This window comes from Asparagus officinalis, unplaced genomic scaffold (genome assembly GCF_001876935.1).
Source record: "Asparagus officinalis unplaced genomic scaffold, Aspof.V1 AsparagusV1_Un522, whole genome shotgun sequence".
NCBI classification, from domain to species: domain Eukaryota; kingdom Viridiplantae; phylum Streptophyta; class Magnoliopsida; order Asparagales; family Asparagaceae; genus Asparagus; species Asparagus officinalis.
The window spans coordinates 80749-99265 of NW_017972786.1; the positions used below are offsets into that span (position 1 = coordinate 80749).

The following is an 18517-nucleotide window of genomic DNA, read 5'->3' on the forward strand; positions in this document are numbered from 1 at the left end:
AAAATTGGATATCTTTTACTCTGTAACCTTACAAATTGTCTTAGACAAGAAAATAGCTTGCAGACCGAACACAATTCAACAGCTACACACATTTCAGTTACAATAAATTAAACAACAAAATTACACTTCATTAGCATCTGTACATTTTAACATATGTCATCAAACCGTGTTAACCTTTCCTATACGCAGAATAGAATCAATATCTTTGTTATATTTCCATTCAGCACCGCACGTTGACACAACAGAAGTTAGCCCATGTTGGTTACAAACTTGAACCGGTGTTCATTCACAAATTCAGCGAATCAATTTTCAAACAGATGACGATTACTATACATACATTCTGGAAATATGTTTTAGCTTTTTCAGTCCCTGCAGCTAGAATAAATGCTGAAGATGTGGGTTATTTCTCTGCCTGAGCCTCAGGCCAGCATCTGCTTCTTGCTCAAGATGCATCAATCCAGCATCAGCTGGAGGGTTCACGTTGCCTTGTATTTGAGGAATGATTGCTGGTTGTTCATTACGCTTAGCGACCGAGTCCTCGCCAAAATTATGCAATCTCCTGCCAATGGAGTCCTCGCCAAAATTATGCAATCTCCTGCCAATGAGATATCGGTCGTCTCTAATGGAGTTGTGGATATTAGTGAACCAAGCACGGAACCTCTTGGCACAGAAGAACACCACGCTGAAGAGAAGGCAACCGAGCCAAGCAAACCGATAGACCGCAGAGTTAATGATCAATGGATAGCCAAGCACAGGGAAAAGACCTCTGGAAAATACATAGGGAACACAAAGTGCAGTGAGAAGCTTCGAGATGATGGGGATTACAATCTCTTGGAGAACCCAAAGACCCCTTAGACCCGAGAAGCCATCTTGCTTAACTCTCTCGAACTTCGCCCGCCAGCTTTCATCAACCAGCGGTGCCATTTGATCCAGCATAACCTATATAGATTGAACACAAAATGATCCATTAATTCTTAAAACTTTATCTGATTGATTAGAGAAAAATTAAATGTATTTTAGTGTTAACAAAAAGAATAGTCTGTCTATTCTCTGGCATATTTTTAAGGATAGAGCTAACAAACCTTAAAAATGAAATAATAATTGTACTATGTAATGTTTAAATCCTAAAACCAGAATGTCGAAGTCTACAGATTTCATAAAACATATTTTTTGGACCTGCATATCATGATGAACAGTTTGGATTTCAAATTTTAACAGACTTGAGATCACACACTACAGAATTTGATGTCAGCCGCTAAATGCATAGGATAATCAATCAAAGCATTCATTAATTATGTTGATTGCAACCAACAGAGCAATTCAATTCGGATGGTCAACAATACAACAGTTTGGGTTAATAAGCTTAAAACTCCATGTTCAAATAGATTTTCAATAGGATATTATCAACATATATTAAACTTCGATGTCATAAACCATAGAAAACTGAAGGGCTAGGAAAATTACCAGTCTAGTCCAGATCTTGAGGAATATCAAGCCCAGAGCCCAATCCTGATACAAGAGGAACACAGGGCTCTCATCCACTGGTACCCGCATCGGCACAATCACAAGCAACTCAAAGAGGAGGCCAATCAGGACAGGGATGACAAAAATCTACAGTGAACACAAGAATCAGCAAGAACAGAATTTAGTAACTAAGCACCACTTTACAAGTAGGCGATGAAATATTCATGAATGGAGTGAACTTACCCATATAGACAGAAGGGCAGAACTCTTTACAACAATGGCACACCACTTGCAAACCTGAGATACGAGAACACCCGTTCTTCGGGTTTTAATATAGCCCACTGAATACCTAATTCCAGCTAGAAGAGACCAGATGAGGTAACATCCAATGCTGAATGCAAAGAGATCTGGAATGAGGATAATTTAACACGTCAGCCACTGCCTTTTACAAAAAAATCTAACTCCAGTCGTGACTTTATCATGCTTACCGTTACACTTGATACCATGAGTAACTGGGAAGCGAGGAATCGCATTAAACAACGCTCGTCCTAATGAAACAGGAACAACAATCAGAGCAGCATTAAACAGAAGAAGACTCATCCATGCCAAGACCAGCAACAATACAATGCGGAGTACGAACCCATACCTGCAGAAATTACATAAAACAATCATCAGAAAATGGAAAAGATTAAACTGTTTTCTCCAGAAAACTACTAACCAAACAAGAAAAGCCATGTTCCAAGAGTACGATAGCATGTAAATCATAGTCTTCCTTTGTTGATAGCTTTTGTTTAGTTTGTGAGGGATTAGTCAAAGCACAGTCAAATAATTAGTAGTAGGTGGGAGATATTGGCATACGTGTTATCTAGTGCAATACAATGTCATATAACTAATTTTAAGATATTAGCATACATGTCATCTAGTGCATGCAATGTCATATAACAAATTTAAAAGACTATTTAATTTTGCTACTTCTATCTGTTGCAACTGTTTTCTGACCTTCCCGATGTCAAAACATTCTTTAAATGAAAAGAAGCTGCTAAACCCACTCAAGCCCCCATATTCTTGAGAGGCCTTTGCCATTTCAGGCCCTTGTTTTCTTTGTCAATGTTGCACTGGGTTGGAGATGGGACACAAACATTGCAAGAGAGGAACACATGGAAATGCAAAATCTTAGGAAAAAACTATGCACACATCACGGACACATTATAATATAATATTACACGCGCATGCACACAGACTGACACACACATACAAAAATAATTAGAATAAATTATGATACATCCATCCCTCCCTCCCTCCAATCCACCTAACATCGATGGTCAGTCATGTTAGTAGAGAACTAAATTACCTGTGTTTAGTTCAAAACTCCAAACCTCTAAAATCTGACTCACTAGAACACAACAAATAAGAGACCTTTAGGGAATGAAAAGGCTTAAAACATCCTGGATTCCAAAGGCATTATGTGTCTAGAAAAAACAGAGGATCGTTTGGCAGTTCATATGATTCATATGTGACCAGGACAATAGGTAAGCAGCATATGAGCATAAATACATGCATGCAAGCATATTTACATACTATAAGAAGGGTACTGGTCCTCTCAGGATCATACCCACATATATCCACCCAGACATGTGGTTTCCCCTCCTTTAACAGGTTGATTATCAACACCCCACTATGCCGCTGAATCGAACTCAATATACATTACTAATAAATCAAGCATTCCAATCTTACCCACCCATTTCGTATATGATAGAAAATACATTGAAATTTTTTGGCAAGGAACATGAGTACTGCAAGGCTTATCAACGCTACTTACTCTGAACCCACATGATCATCTACATCAGACTCTTCTTCAACATCAGCATTTGCAAAAACTTGATCTCTCCCGTCATTATCAGCAGCAATTATAGCAATTGGAAGCTGCTCTTGCTGCACATGTACCCCTTGATGTGCATCATGATCATGCAATCTGTTTCGCCTTGCTAGCTCCCCATTTTCTCGCCCATTGTTATCATCAGGTCTTGGTAGCAAGAAATCAGTAAGGCCAAGCGCCCAGCCAACAGCAATCAACCATTGACGTAAAACAGCTTTGATTGTCGCTCGGGGCTTGAAATGCTCAATGGCAAATGGGATGCATATTTGGAACAGAAGCACATCAGCCGGGATCTCCGTGAAAGGATCAAAAATTCTGTAATATATTAATATACCACCAGTGTCAGCAGGCATTTAAAACAAAGTGTCTTAGCAACATGAGTAATACATAAGCATAAGAAAAAGGAACTTACGTGATGTCCAAAGGAAAGATGGAAGGGGCCAACCACATAGCAAGCTTGACAGGCAAGAAAACAAGAATCACGATCAAGCTCCCATAAACAGCAACTGACAACAGAACTCGCCGGGCATGCTTGTGGACAGGGTCATCAATCAGATCGCGGAATGGGTTATAATTTGGGTCTGCTGGATCACGGAGAAAGTACAGAACTCCGTTCCGTAAAACCTACCAGAGGTACAAAACTTAAGTTGCTTTAGGAGATACTAAAAAAAAAAAGCGAACAGGGAACATAGTTTCTAAAGAAAATGAAAATACCCCTCGAAGAAGGCTGACAAAAATGCTTATTTGAAGCATGTAAATAATCCCAACAAGCCAATGGATCGAAGAGCTTGCCAATGGTGATAGAGAGAAGAACTCAAGCCTTTTAGCAATTGACGTACCCAGCATCTGTAGTGTGCACACATCCAACCACCATCCGCACATCAATGGGAAGACACCAAGTTCAATCACCAGAAGGAAAGCAACTTTAACCATAGTCATTAGATGTCTCATAGCAGCAAAAAATTGCCTGAGTAGAGATGGAACAGCTTCTGCTAGTGAAGCTATGCCATAAAACCTACCAATAACCAAGCGCTCACCACGCGTATATCGAATCAAAGCAACAAGTGCAAGATAGAAGAAAATCAGACCAAATATAAGCATATATCCAATTGCAAGAGTGGTCACATCAGAAAGGTGTGTGGACCCAGCAACTGCTCCTTTCAATAGATCTGTTGCGACTGATCTACCAACACTGCTTGATACCCCATCAAGACCTGTTGCATTTAATTTTGAGGATCCTGAAAATGTCTCTACAAGCTGCCCAAGGACATCCTCATTGTTCGTTTCTGATGGAAGGTTCTTAACAGCATTAAGGGTATTCTTCAAAGTGATATTCGCCAAGGAAAGCGCTGACTCTGTCAGCGGCATAACCATTGAAAGCAGAGGACTAGATGCGGAAGAAAAGAACCATAAAAGATAATAGAAGACCACCCTTCCCAATGAAAAGGGAATGAAAATGACGACACCCAGAAATATTGCGTTGCTTGCCAAAACCTGCCAGTCAAGGTAGTTAGAAGCTAATGGAACAATGAAAAATGGAAAGTAGAACGGAAGAGCAGTACAAGTAATGCATCAGGTAGGTCTATTGTCTACACATGAATTTGTTGCGGAGATGACTTTTAACAGAGCTGGAAGTAAGAAAAGATTTATGTAATCAGTGTCAACGTTTTAGAATAAACGATTTGTATGTATCAGATGATGTCGTTGTTGTTTAACTACACGAGATTTGAACCATAAAAATGACAAGAGATTGGCTAAAATGTTGTGAGTGCCAAAAAATCAAGGATAATAGTCAATCAATATGCATGAAAAAAAGGTAACAAGAACAGAAGTCACAGAATGCAATCCATGGTGAAACGAACTAAGCATCTGCTTCTTATATAATTCTCAAGAATCCAAAATTTCACTAGTTATGTTTAATAAAAGGATTATTATAGTCAAAAATGTCAAAGGCTAACAAATATTGATATCATTAATCTTATAATATAAACTAGCTCTAGACTCATTACTACTATTAATTTGATTTTATTTTCCTCACTTTGTATAATATACATTGAACAAAATGCCTGTAATGCTCATATCTCTCATTGGTTCACAAACAAGACCAGTAACCAAGGTTGCTGATAGCGGATCGCGGCGCGTCGCGGTGAGGTACCGCTAAGGCTATATCGGGCTATTGCGGCGAAATCGCGGCAAATAGCGCACAGTCAAATAGCGGTTAAATTTAAATATATTTAAATATCCTAAATAATAAGAAAATTCATAAAAAAAATCTAAAAATTCAATTAGTTGTAAATTTCTTGTATTATCAGTAAATAACAATTAGTAGGCTTGTTGTATGAATGAAACTATGAAGAAATTCAAGAAATATAGCATCATAATATGTGTGATAGCGGGTTTAGCCGCTTTTAACCGCGAAAATCCGCTTTAAACCACGAAAATCCGCTTTTAACTGTGAAAACCGCTTTTAACCCGCTAAAATCCGCTTTTACGCGCTATTCGAATGAATAGCGGATTTTCCCGCTTAAGCCATCCGCGAAACCCCTACGCGTAGCGCTGAAGGGCCGCGACCGCTATTCGCGTCGCTATAGCCCCGCTATTGGCCGCTATTTACAACACTGCCAGTAACTAAAAAAAATTTGGATCTGTTATGCATTCCACTTTATGACTCCAGGAAGATAGGCATCTAGTTGTATTAGTATATGATTTTTTAATATTCAAAATGGACCAAGCAATCTTCCTATGGGAACTATTAACTCATAATAACCAAAATTTGGAAGTTTCATCAAGTAAATCATAGATTGCAAACATTAAGGCTCAGAATAACAAAAATAAATCATTAAACCATATAAATTTAAGCAATAAATTATAATACAGAATAACACCATAAATGGTGAACTTACTGTTATCGCATTTTCAACAAGATGGAACACCGGTCCCTGCATGCCAACAAGCTCATCAAAGGGTACATCTTCTGCACCATCAGCATCATCTAAACCGTCAAACATCTGTTCAACATGTGCTTCGAGACGTGCTGCCTGCATTTCCAATCGAGCAGCCACATTTTCTGCATTTCTTCTGATCATCTGACCTGCTCCAGCAATTCCCTGTGCCCCACCAGCATCTTCACCATTCCCTTCACCAGCATTGATCCTATTAAGAGCCCCAGGAAGCCTCCTAACAGCTCGAGCACCATGCCTTTCATGATCTTCATCATTTCTCTCCCCATCATGTCCCCCAAGTTCTCGAAGATGTCTGAAGTAATCTCTCAATGAGGTGGCTCCAAGAAATATAAATACAATGCTGGCAGAGAGAAGGAACCCATGCAAGCAATCCGTAAGGATAAAAGGTGCAGACAGATGACTCAAGAATAACCTTTGGGCTTCACCAAAACTCCTAATAAATGTCAGACGCCATATCCAAAATGTAATGAAGGGTATTATTAGAAGCCAAACAGAGAGAACAAAAGCAAGCCGGACAAAGAACTGAAGCACATGGAATGCTTTCATTGCCATTCCAGTAGCAATTTCCTGGAAAGGGAGCCTTGCAGGAGCATCCTCAGCATAAACGGGAGAGAAGGAAAATGCATGCTTACACACCTGCAGAAAATACCAAATGCATTGAATAAAGACCAAGATATAACAATACATTACTATGAGCAATGAACAATATCCATCCACTACTTCGTATCCAAGTACATCTGATAATTATTACCAACAACCTCAGAAAAAAGAAATCTTAAAACCTCACCATATTAAAATCACTAAAGAAACTCACATAAAACACAAAAGTTCCACCCAAAAAACCCAACTGGGAAAAAATTTGAAGTGTACTAATGGCTTGAATAACAATTTAATGACACCAATAAATTATGGAGAAAGGTGTAAGAATATCCTAGATACCACTGCTGAGTTACATAAGCCTCTTACAACATTATAAATCTTTATTTTCTAGGCTTCTCCAACAAAATCCTAAATTTACCAACTGGCACCATAAATAATTCTAAGAAATACAGCTTTTTCTAACAATAAGAGCCACATACATAACCGAAAATATTCCTCAACCCCACTCCGAAGAAGTAACCCTGCAAATTAAACAGTTCCTGATGGCATGTTGAAATTAAATCTTACTTAGGCCCTAAGTTGCATGGAAGCAGGTACGGGTACCAGTACGGGTGAGGATACAGGTACAGGACATGACAAATTTGTAAAATGCAGGGTACTGGGACACTGCTACATATATATATTAAAATTAATAATTTCACAAAATCATTATTGTTTTTCAATTCATGTGTTATTAGAATTAAATTTCCTATCACGTTTATAAATTTATTTTATTATGTTGATTATTGTACATTAGAAACTGCTCGTTTTTGGACTAGACACCCAAATCACTCTTAAAATCATAGTTTTGAACTTGAGTATGGGATGAAACAAACCTGACCCATATATAACGAGTTTCAAGAAACGACATGAAGTGTATGATATACGTCCAACAAGTGCATGACAAGTGTTTTAAATTAAGACTTATATCATATAACTAATTACATGTCTGAACGAATGTATGCATATATCCTAGGAGTGTCCATGAAATTCGGGTTCGGGCATGTGTCGGGTACGTGTCAGGTACAGGTACGGCTTCATGATAGAAGTACCCAGGTAACATAGCTAGGCCTAATTTCGTCTATCACTAACCACTCCCAACAAAACCCTAACTATGAAATCTACTAACGAAAAAATGACAAAGACATACGCATGTTCCATGAGAAAGAAGGAAACCCTAGAATTCTCAGCTCAAGCTGGCGAACGTTTGCAGCCCCAAATTAAAGGCAAACAGAAACACAACTGTAGCTCCAAAATGACTCCTCCAAGCGAGGAAAAAAAAACCTAAAACCCCAAATTAACGAGGAAAACAAACTGAAGAATCACTCAATCTTTCCACGAAGTTCGCCTACCACTAACAGTTCCCAAAACAACCCTAACTATCGAAATAACCAGTCAATCGCCATTCACTAACAAATCAAACAAACATGATAAATACTTTCACAAAATTCAAGCAGAAAAAAGAGGAAACCCTAGAATTCTGACCTCGCACTGGCGAGCGTTGCTGTGATTGAGCCACTGCAGGAGACAATCCTGATGAACGAACTTGATACTCCCGCTACAAGCGCAGGGGTACCTTAACGGGTTATCGGGCTCAGCAGGGTTCCTGCAGATCCGACACACGTCGCCCTCGTCGTCATCGTCATCGAATCGGATCTGGCTAGGTTCTGGACTCGCCGACGGAGAAGAAGACGGAGGAGGAACGACCGGAGCTTCGTATTGACGGCGATCGGCGATGTCCGCCATCGGACGAGGGCGATCGGAGATCGAAGAGGACGAAATTAGGGAGAAAGAGCGAAAACCGCGGGCTCGAGTCCGCAGCTTTAGAAACCTTCTTGCCTTCACCCGGCTTTTAACGGGTTTGGTTCTCTTCCACCGACTCTAAGGATTTTGTCTATGATGGTTAATACGGGCCGAATAAAATCTACGGCCATCTTGTCGGCCCAATGAGGCCTGCTTTAATTGATACATACACAAACGAATGAATTGGAACAGGATACAATCGTACGAGCGGATTGGGTTTAGCAATTACCACGTCATATTCGCTTTCTAGCGTACGTATGAACATGAACGTTCAAATAAGAAAAACTCGTAATTCATTAATCATCAAAACCTTACAAAGATACAAGTGCAATCCAAGAGAGTCTAGCTAAGTTAGCAAACTGCCTGTAAGAGTACTCGGTCGAAGGTAAGGATCATGTAGAAGTTCCCTCGTCAACACACAAAAAAAACACATCATATAGATACGAAAAGAATACAAAAGGAATATTTGTGTGTATAGGAGGTGGATGTGAGAAAACGACCAATCTAGCTAGTTAGAATTGCTCCTAGCCAGCAGCTCGGGTACGACCGACTACAAAAGTTCAGTTCGTCGGGCTGTAACTTCCGATGTGTAATTTGAGGCAAGGAGGAAGAGTAAAATAGGCGATATCAGGCGCACGATTCGCTACCGCAAAGGAACGCCTTCAAGCATAAAACCAGCCTCGGATGACTTGATCCCGGGGTGAATTCATCGGGGAAATTTTATTCCTCGAGAGAATAATAAAAGATATTTGCAAGGCTGCTATCGGCGTGAATACGCGCAGGCACGACGCGTGTATTCACGTACGCTAAACTTGCTCTAGGACTGCAGAAAAACTATGTTACGCCAAATGCAATTTCCTGCGAGTTAAAAGCTTCGAGATCTCAATCCGCTCTTTCCTCTTTTTACCAAAAGGGGGAAAAAATCTAAAACTCCTCCATGATCATAGAGAAGCCTGGCTAACATACGGCACCAAATTATATGCCTAATTACAACAATTGACGATCTGACGTTATTTGAAAGAATATTTGGGTCTTCATTGTGTAGACCACGCTGGATGTCGTCAAACAACATTCTTAACAGACGGATAACTTGAAATCATGTACCTTTAGAATCTACAAAATCTCGAAGACTAAAACCGAACGCCTAATTAAATACAATTGCGGTCAAATTAAACTAGTATCTTACTGCTACCGATACGCTACGAGAAGACCTATAAGCGATTCAAGTAAGTATTCTAAACATGAGAATCAACCAGAAAGGAAAAGTATACGCACTCTTTAAGGGTTCAATCCAGAAAAGGGACCGCATCCATGAAGCTTGGCCCATTTGCACGAAACTAAGTTATTCAAATTGGACGAAGCACCATCGAACTTCCCTACAATATCCCACAACCAATCCACATAAACCATTAACGGGTCGAGTAAACCTGCACTTATAGTTTCCTTTTCCAGAGGATTTAAAAGATGAAAGCAAGTAATTATTCCTCAAAACAACAGAACAAACTTAAGCAAACAGATCCTGACATAAAAAAAAAAATAACGTCAGTACCAAATCCTACAGAAATCCTCGCGCTTGAGAAACAGTAGAAAAAAATGTCTTCTCAAAGAACCAACTAAAATCAAGAGACAGTGGTGCAACCCTGAAACAATCCAAACACGACAAAGCTAGAATCTTTTCCAAACTTTTCTAAGAGACGATGCCATCATTGAGAGAGAGCGAAGCTAGCTGATCAGAAGGAATGCCCGCCTGCTGCTGCTGAGCAACTGTCCTGAGAACATCCATAGCTTCAGCCACCTTGGCTTTTAGAGCCTCGGGGGACTCGAGCAGATGAAGTACTTCAGTTTGGTCCATCTCTAGAAGCATACCAGTAACTTTTGCTGCAGATTCATGCTCAAGTTGATCGACGAGTGGGTATAGACTCTCACCGAGCATCTGGACATTAAAAAATCTTAATTAGGTTTGCAAGTAGTTAAGTATACGGACAGTGATGGGCCTTGGCCCCACCTCGAAAAATAGAAAAAAATCAAGGGGATATTGGATAATAATTCCATTAGGCCTTGTTTGGATTGAGGACTTATTTCATCCTGGCACTAATTTAACTCATTATAGTCCAGGGATTTAATAATCCAGTAGACTATAGTTACCTAAATTTTTAATACTTTGTTTGGTTCAATTTGTTTAATCTAATACCTACTTATGTTTGGGAACTTGTCATTATAAAGTGGCATAGGAAAATGACATAATAGCAAATGTCCACAATGTCCCTCTGCATAGCCATCATGACTTTAATTAGGTCTAACTGAACCTAGACGGAGTTGGAGGGCATTTTGGACATTACTCAATGTAAAATCACCTGATTGGAAAAATATCATAATATGTACACGTAACATCACCATAACTTCAAGGTTTGGACTTTGTTGTGGTGACAGATTTTTAACAAATCTTTTTCTAATCGTCTTTCACTAAGTGATGAGGATTTAATTTCTCACAAGAATAAAATAAATAAGGTAATTAACATTTGGGTTTTTAATTTATTGAACCATGTATCCAGGTCCTTGCTTCATTTCTGATGATGTACATTTATAACGGAAATTAGAGTCCCTGCAGTGATTTCTTTAGAAATCAAGACTGCTATCATCTTTCCTGTAAAGAGACGAGGCCTAACGCTGCAACCCCTCCGTTTGTGGGGAAAACATAAGAATACATGATGGATAACTAATTTTTGTACTTAATGGAATATGCAATCTCTTCTTACTTTTTTTCATCGTATTTACACTATTGTATACATGTAGCACTATTGCATATATGCAGCTCCAGGTGAGAAACAGTCTTCATTTTTCGATCCTTCCAGTTTTTATATCATGAATGTTACACCAATGACTAAAGGAGATCAACTAATGCTGCTCCTCAGCCATTATATAAGAGTAGAAATAAAGTAAGTTCATAAAAATGTCATCAAAGCTAGTTAACTCAACCACCTGAGAGCTAAGTTCATAAAAATGCCATCAAAGCTAGTTAACTCAATTACCTGAGAGCCACTATGGACAAACAAGGTAAAAGGCAATCTTTTTGGGTTAATCCCAAATGAAGAATAGTCCTCAGACTAAAATAAGAGTAGAAATAAAGTAAGTTCATAAAAATGTCATCAAAGCTAGTTAACTCAACTACCTGAGAGCTAAGTTCATAAAAATGCCATCAAAGCTAGTTAACTCAATTACCTGAGAGCCACTATGGACTAACAAGGTAAAAGGCGATCTTTTTGGGTTAATCCCAAATGAAGTATAGTCCTCAGACTACAATAACACCCTCCCTCCATTGTTCAGTCCGGAATCTGTGGACTATTTCATTTAAACGGATTAAGTAGTCCAATTTAACACCCTCCCTTTATTTTAACGGATAAAGGGTTAATACCTCAAAATAATACCCCATCCAAACATGGCCGAAGATCACTTCCTCAAAATTACTCTCTAATGAAGGAGAATCACCAACATTGGACATTGAGGTTTTTTTTATAAGGAATGGGGAATTGGAGTTGACTTGGATTCTCTGGACTTGGGTTCAGAGAAACTAAAGAAATAAACACTCCCTTATTTTTGGGATTTTGATCCATTTTTCATCTTTTGAAGAGTACGGCTGTTTGGTGCTTTGGGATAATAATGTCTGGTGTTTTGTGGATACAAATGAGCACCAACCACTCACTGGACATTTGGAAATCTTAGGTTTTATTAGAGTTATTTAGATATTAGCCCCCCAAATCTTCAATAATCCCATATTAGTCCCTCAAATCTTAGGGATTGCTCATTAGTCCCCCAAATCCTAAGATGGCTTGCAATTTGGTTCCTCAATCTTTTATTACAATGAAAATCATAGCCATATATAATAATAATGGACTCTTATCTCTACTAAACTTTAAAAATTCAAAACTAGAATTTAAAACCAAACCAATATTTATCTTATTGCAATTCAAAATTGAAAATAACTCTATACTAGAGGATGTAGACAGCTCAATCTAAAAAGCTCAATCTCATCAAATATCCTATCTAAAATCATAAAACAGTTTCAAGAAATGAAGTCAAGCAAAATATCAATGGAAACACTATATTCTAATTTAAAGTTAGATTTTGAAAGTCTTGTTATGTAGTAATGTTTAGAAACCTAAAAAAAATTATATGTTATTGCATTTGGATATTAAATTTTTGGACCCCCTTGCCGAAATTCTTGGCTCTGCCACTGTACACGGAACAACCAATATTGTATTCATGAAAGAAAGAAAGAAAGAAGAAAGTTAGGTTGGAGTCAAATCAAGTAGAATAAGCAGTTTCTGCAGTTAAGGGCGAGTTATATACTTGAACGGATATTTCGTTATAATTCAGATTGAACCTTAATGTGACACAAATCTGTACTCAGAACAACCTTAAGTTTCAATTCATCCATCATAATTTTTTTGTATCATTTTGAGATCATTTTTGAAATACAACACCAAGATATTCGGTTAGCACAAGGGCAGCCATGCGAGTAACCACAATGTATAAGAACACTCACATCGTAGGTAGAAAAATCATCCATGCAGGTTAATAGAAATAATTATCCGCCTTAAAACAAACATCACGCACAGTAGGCAGTTTGTCCTGACTCATATGTGATTAGATAAGGCCGACTATATCTAACTCTAGAGGTTGTGTGTAAAAAAGCAAGCACACATGTCGAAATGCAGGATAATAGATTAATAGATAATCTACGAAGGAGATCAGGGTCACCTGAGATTAATATTAAACAGGTTTAACTTTATGATCATAGGACCCACAAACACTTCCTGATAATCATAATACAAATATCAAAACTTTTACATTCTAAATGGAAAAGATGCACATACCGTCCTTTGCTGCTCAGGGCTTGCATTGGCCAGTGCTGAAGTCAATGCCCCAATAGGAAGAGGTTGTGGCATGCCAGAATCCCGAGGCAAAGCACCCATGTCATAGGGGACAGAAAGCATCCCTCCAGCAACACCAGGCATCTGATCAGGCACATTACGCCCAGTAGGATACCGGTAGAAGCGACCACGAGGAAGCCCCTACGATATTTAAATAAATCATAATTACAAACATTTTCTCCAGTTTAAGTAAACAACAAAACAAAAAATAGAATAGGGTTAATTGCAGATAAACCCTTCTGGTACTATTATGGTGTATTGTAGGCACTTACCCTGTAAGTTTTTTTAATATTTATACTCCCGGAATATCAGACAAATATGTTACTTCTTTGTCCTCAATTCAGAGGATAATATAGTAGCGGTTAACTGAGAGGCAAAAGAAAACTTATCATCGTTGTAAGAGCTAATAAAATAGTTTAGACTTTAGAGGGTATAAGTGGCAACGCCTTCATAATACAGGGGTGTATTTCAAGTTAAACCTTCAAACTATTGAATGATACTGATGGTGCTTACCTGCTGCTGGAGCATTGGTACTGGATGTTGTGCCTGTTGAGCAGGACCTCCACCAGGACGCCTTACTCCAGGACGTTGGGGTTGCTGACCTTGTGGAATCATGGGCATAAAGAAATTGGGCATGGGGCCACCACCAGGCCTTATTCCAGGAACAAGTTGCTGCTGATAACCAAATCCAGGCTGCAAAAGTAGAAAAAAAATTACGAACTACCACGGTATGCGACAACACTGCAAAAGTAGCAAGAAAAAAAATTACCTGAGGAATGAGTGCTGGAGGGGCTTGACCATAAAATAGTTGTTGCGCAAGTCCAGGAGCACCAGGAGGATACATTGGCATGCGAGGACCCATGTTAGGGGGCATGGCTATTGGACGCATTTGGGAAAATTGAGCCTAAAACAAAAAATTTAAGTATAAGAAGTGTCCCAGAAAGATTAAATTCTATGCAAGAACAGAACAATTGAAAATATGCGAGAAATAAGAAGTTCTAAATGCAAGAAATACGAAGTTCAAAAATTCAAGTACAAGGGTAAATTACACAATTACCATGAACTTTCCCCTCTCCCACTTAGCTACCTTAAAAAAATTACTGTAAACTACGTACTTCCTAATTTTGCAGAAAACTAACAAACGGCCTTAGCAGAAGGGATTAACTTATTTTTTCGCCTTCCTTTCTTGAACTTCATATATAAGGCATTGATGTAAATCACATGATATGTCAATAGAAATTTCATCCAGAAATTATCAAGTGTTAATCACATGAAAAGTTTATTAAAAGCACCACAGCAGATGTCAGTATCTCAGCCAAAATTTATGGTAGTGTTCTGTTATTTAGGAAGTTTTGCTATAGTTTAGTGCATTGAACAAAAATTCATGATAGTCTGTAATATAATGTGAAGCGCCAATCATCTTTTTATATAAACCATTGAACTCTCCTGCCTCCCTCCCTATATCCACCTCTAACTTTAATTAATCAAATCAACGTAACCAAGGGTGTATAAGTGATATGAATCAAGGAGTAGAAAAAACCATTGTGGGAAATTTTGGGATAAGCACTTATCTAGAGTTGTAGAATAAATTTGAAAAGAGAATATATTTAGGAGTGTATACGAAGACGAAAAAAACCCAAAATAAAATGGTCTGAAAAAACTGGTTGAAATCCTTAAAAAGCGTATTTACATAATTTACCAAACTAAAGAAACAGTTACACATCTTTGTCATTTTAATATTGACACAAAATGACAAAACATTTAGACCTTGCCTAAGGGACAACCTTACACACCTACACATATCCTACAATAAAATTTATTTCCATGGAACAGTGCTAACATGAAAATGATACTAACATGAGAAGATAACAGATTATCATCATAACCTAGCTTGTTGATTATGGGATGACATAACTTGTTATCAATTACAGAAAGGCTTTATATAACAAAAGGGGAAAAAGGGGAAAACAAATACCTGTAGCCTTGCTTTTCTGTCTTCTTTACGTTGTGCTATTGCAACATAAAGAGGTTTACAACCAACCATTTTCCCGTTCATCTCCGCTAACTACAAACAAAAACAAAAGGATGAGGGAGAAGAATCATGGTGAAATTCTGAAGAACATCAATACACAAAATATGGCAACTTACAGCACGAGACGCGTCTTCAGGAGATGAGAAGGCCACAAACCCAGACCCTCTACTGATACCATTGGGATCTCGCATAACCTGGAAAAAAACAAGTTCAAGCAACCTGAGCAACCAAATGCGATTATGCAAGCACCATGAATAGGACAAGTATAGCAGCTGCTCATATCACCTTGCAGGATTTGATTGTCCCAAACTCAGCAAACAGTTCCCTAAGTTGGTCATCCCCAATACTATCATCCAAGTTCTTCAAGTATAAATTAACCCCTTGATACTTGTCAGCTGCCTCCTTAACACTCTGATCAAATCTCCCTTTCAGTTCCATCTCTCTTTCAGATTTCTTCTGTGCTTTCCCAACAAACCACTCCTTATCACCAAATTTCTTCCCGTTAAGTTCATCAACTGCTCGAGCAGCATCGTCTGGGTTTTCAAAATTAACAAACCCAAAACATTTGGATTTTCCATCACCTTCCATCATTACAACAGAACTAGTAATGGTTCCGTATTCGCCAAAAATTTTGTCAAGCTCTTCCTTGGTTGTAGTCTCCGACAGATTCTTTACAAATACATTACAAAATTTTGTCTTGTTTACAGCATTTTCCCTTTCCTGCTTACGTAGAAAAGGACCAACATAGACAACTTTCCCATTCAGACACATGCCGTTTAGCTTATCTATAGCATTTTGTGCAGCCTCATCTTGTTCAAACTGAACAAATCCATAGCCTTTTGACTGGCCAGATGGCTCCGTGGCAACTTTGCAAGAAAGAATGTTGCCAAATATAGAAAAAGTGTCAAGCAGAGCTTTGTGGTCTATTGACTTGTCCAAATTCTGCCAAAAATATTATGATAGTATTTTAGCATGGAGAAGACTTAAAGCAGCATACGTAAACAAAAAAGCGATGACGTATAGTAAAGAATGAATCAAGAAGAGGAATATATTTTTATAATAGCTGCCCCACTCTTTCGTGTGCTAGGGTCGCGGTTGGAATACATTATTCTGATAGGCTTTCCATTGAGAGGAGTAAAGTTCAGCACATCCAATGCCCTTGCCGCTGTCAATAACATTTCATATAGAGTAAGATGCAAAACAAGAAGCTAAAAACTTCAAAGATCTCAATTACGGTGCAAGATATTGTTTTATTGCCTATCTGAGAATTCTGGTGCTTTCGTTAGATAACCACGTCTCCCAACAACAAAACATATCAAACTACTTCAATTAGTCCATGCAATAAGGGGACAAATTTTCAAAACCAACCCATTTGAGATTTTATTCTCAAAAAACGACCCGTTTGACATTTATTTAGAGAAACCGACCTGGTTTCAGCACTGTAGCTGAAACCAGGTCGGTTTTTCTAAAAAAGTTTACGAAACTTCACGGGAGTTCAACTCCCGTGAAGTTTTTTCTCATAACAAAACTTCACGGGAGTTGAACTCCCGTGAAGTTTCGTAAACTTTTTTAGAAAAACCGACCTGGTTTCAGCTACAGTGCTGAAACCAGGTCGGTTTCTCTAAATAAATGTCAAACGGGTCGTTTTTTGCAATTAGTTTCTCAAATAGGTTGGTTTTGAAAATTTGTCCTGCAATAAGGCCACTAAATATTTAAGAAACTAAGATGGCAGTCGGCATGAAGAAAACTATCTTCCCTCAAACTAGCTAGAACGCAAAGATGGTTTGAAAAAGTTACTAAGGCCTCTAAAAGATAATTTCTTCACTTCATTTTTCTACCACTAAAGTCTTCCATTATGAAACCTTCCGATTAACTTCTTTTACTATCATAACAAATGGAAAACACTTATTTCCAAATTGCCAGCGAGCAAGTGAGCAAGTTCAAATAGCTGATTTGAAAAAAATAATAATACCAGAATCAAGTAACCAGTAAAATAGGAACATTTAACTTCATAATTACATTTATGTTCAACGCCTAAATCATGCAGATGCTTTAAAAATTATTGTGAGAGCACTTTACTCCCACAGCGATTATGCAATCAAAATAATATACATTGGGTGACCATAACATACAGAGGATCCCCATTTTTTAGAAAGCAAAACCGTTTGAAAACCTCAGCTAATATATGAGTAGTAACTAATAACCAGTCAAGCCATGCACTTCAACAAAACAAATATACACCCATAAATAAAAGGATTCTTATTGTTTACTAAAAACAGTTTTATACTGATTTATTTTTAAACCACTCACCTCCCGAAGTCAATCTGCAACCCAAAATACCCATGCAGAGTTATTTTTAGACCAAATTCACGTTTCAGACGCCATACTGATGTCTAAGTTGCTAGCTATATTTGGGTCTAAGCTGCTACATTTGATGCCTCAGGAGATATATCTGGGTTTAAAAATAATCTAGCATGGTTGTTAACAGGAATATAGCAAAACCTACAAATAATTCTAACTAAAGCTGAAAACTCTCAAACCGAAGAAACATTCCAAGCATTAAAAATGTAGTAAATCAAAAAAAATCAAAAAAATCAAAAAGAATAAAAAAAGAAAGTCCCACAACTCACCATCCATCGGATTGCTGTAATTAACATAAGCGTAACCAAGCGACAGTCGGCTCGTAATGTCTCTACAAACCCTAACCGACACAACCTGCCCAATTTGGCTGAACATATCGTACAACTGCGCATCCGTCACGTTCTGCTCCAGATCCCCAACGTACAGTGACGTCGACGGGAACTGGTTC

The 18517-nt window shown here is 38.2% G+C and overlaps 2 protein-coding genes across 3 annotated transcripts in view; both read right to left on the bottom strand.

Annotated features, from left to right (window-relative positions):
* Positions 1-81: 81 nt before the first annotated feature.
* Positions 82-8800, bottom strand: LOC109827893 (probable E3 ubiquitin ligase SUD1). Of its 2 annotated transcripts, XM_020394916.1 has the most exons (10): positions 8428-8800; positions 6244-6939; positions 4055-4834; positions 3753-3964; positions 3284-3655; positions 1953-2110; positions 1708-1871; positions 1465-1611; positions 593-939; positions 82-556 (listed from the first exon to the last, which is right to left on the bottom strand). In XM_020394916.1, exons 1-10 carry the CDS (start codon positions 8686-8688, stop codon positions 376-378), a joined length of 3318 nt encoding a protein of 1105 aa, XP_020250505.1. In that variant the 5' UTR covers positions 8689-8800; the 3' UTR covers positions 82-375. The 2 variants fall into 2 exon arrangements, with proteins under 2 accessions (XP_020250505.1, XP_020250504.1); XM_020394915.1 differs by having other exon boundaries at positions 82-939.
* Positions 8801-10160: 1360 nt separating this feature from the next.
* The window catches only part of LOC109827895 (polyadenylate-binding protein 2-like), a 9763-nt gene continuing 1406 nt past the window's right edge, over positions 10161-18517 (bottom strand). The window contains exons 3-11 of the mRNA XM_020394920.1: positions 18339-18517; positions 16765-16873; positions 15994-16660; positions 15825-15902; positions 15652-15741; positions 14446-14580; positions 14190-14369; positions 13620-13817; positions 10161-10678 (exon numbers count right to left, since the gene is read on the bottom strand). Coding sequence (XP_020250509.1) covers positions 10433-10678; positions 13620-13817; positions 14190-14369; positions 14446-14580; positions 15652-15741; positions 15825-15902; positions 15994-16660; positions 16765-16873; positions 18339-18517 — 1882 coding nt within the window. The 3' untranslated portion in view covers positions 10161-10432. The remainder of the gene's footprint in view (positions 10679-13619; positions 13818-14189; positions 14370-14445; positions 14581-15651; positions 15742-15824; positions 15903-15993; positions 16661-16764; positions 16874-18338) is intronic.

Excerpts from the sequence above, each read along its gene's own strand:
- LOC109827893 (XM_020394915.1), bottom strand. The coding sequence starts at position 8,688 with ATGGCGGACATCGCCGATCGCCGTCAATACGAAGCTCCGGTCGTTCCT. Across the intron at positions 3,656-3,752 it reads ATCTTTCCTTTGGACATCAC|AATTTTTGATCCTTTCACGG; the intron begins GTAAGTTCCTTT and ends AATATATTACAG. Across the intron at positions 2,111-3,283 it reads GATGATCATGTGGGTTCAGA|GTATGGGTTCGTACTCCGCA; the intron begins GTAAGTAGCGTT and ends TAATTTCTGCAG.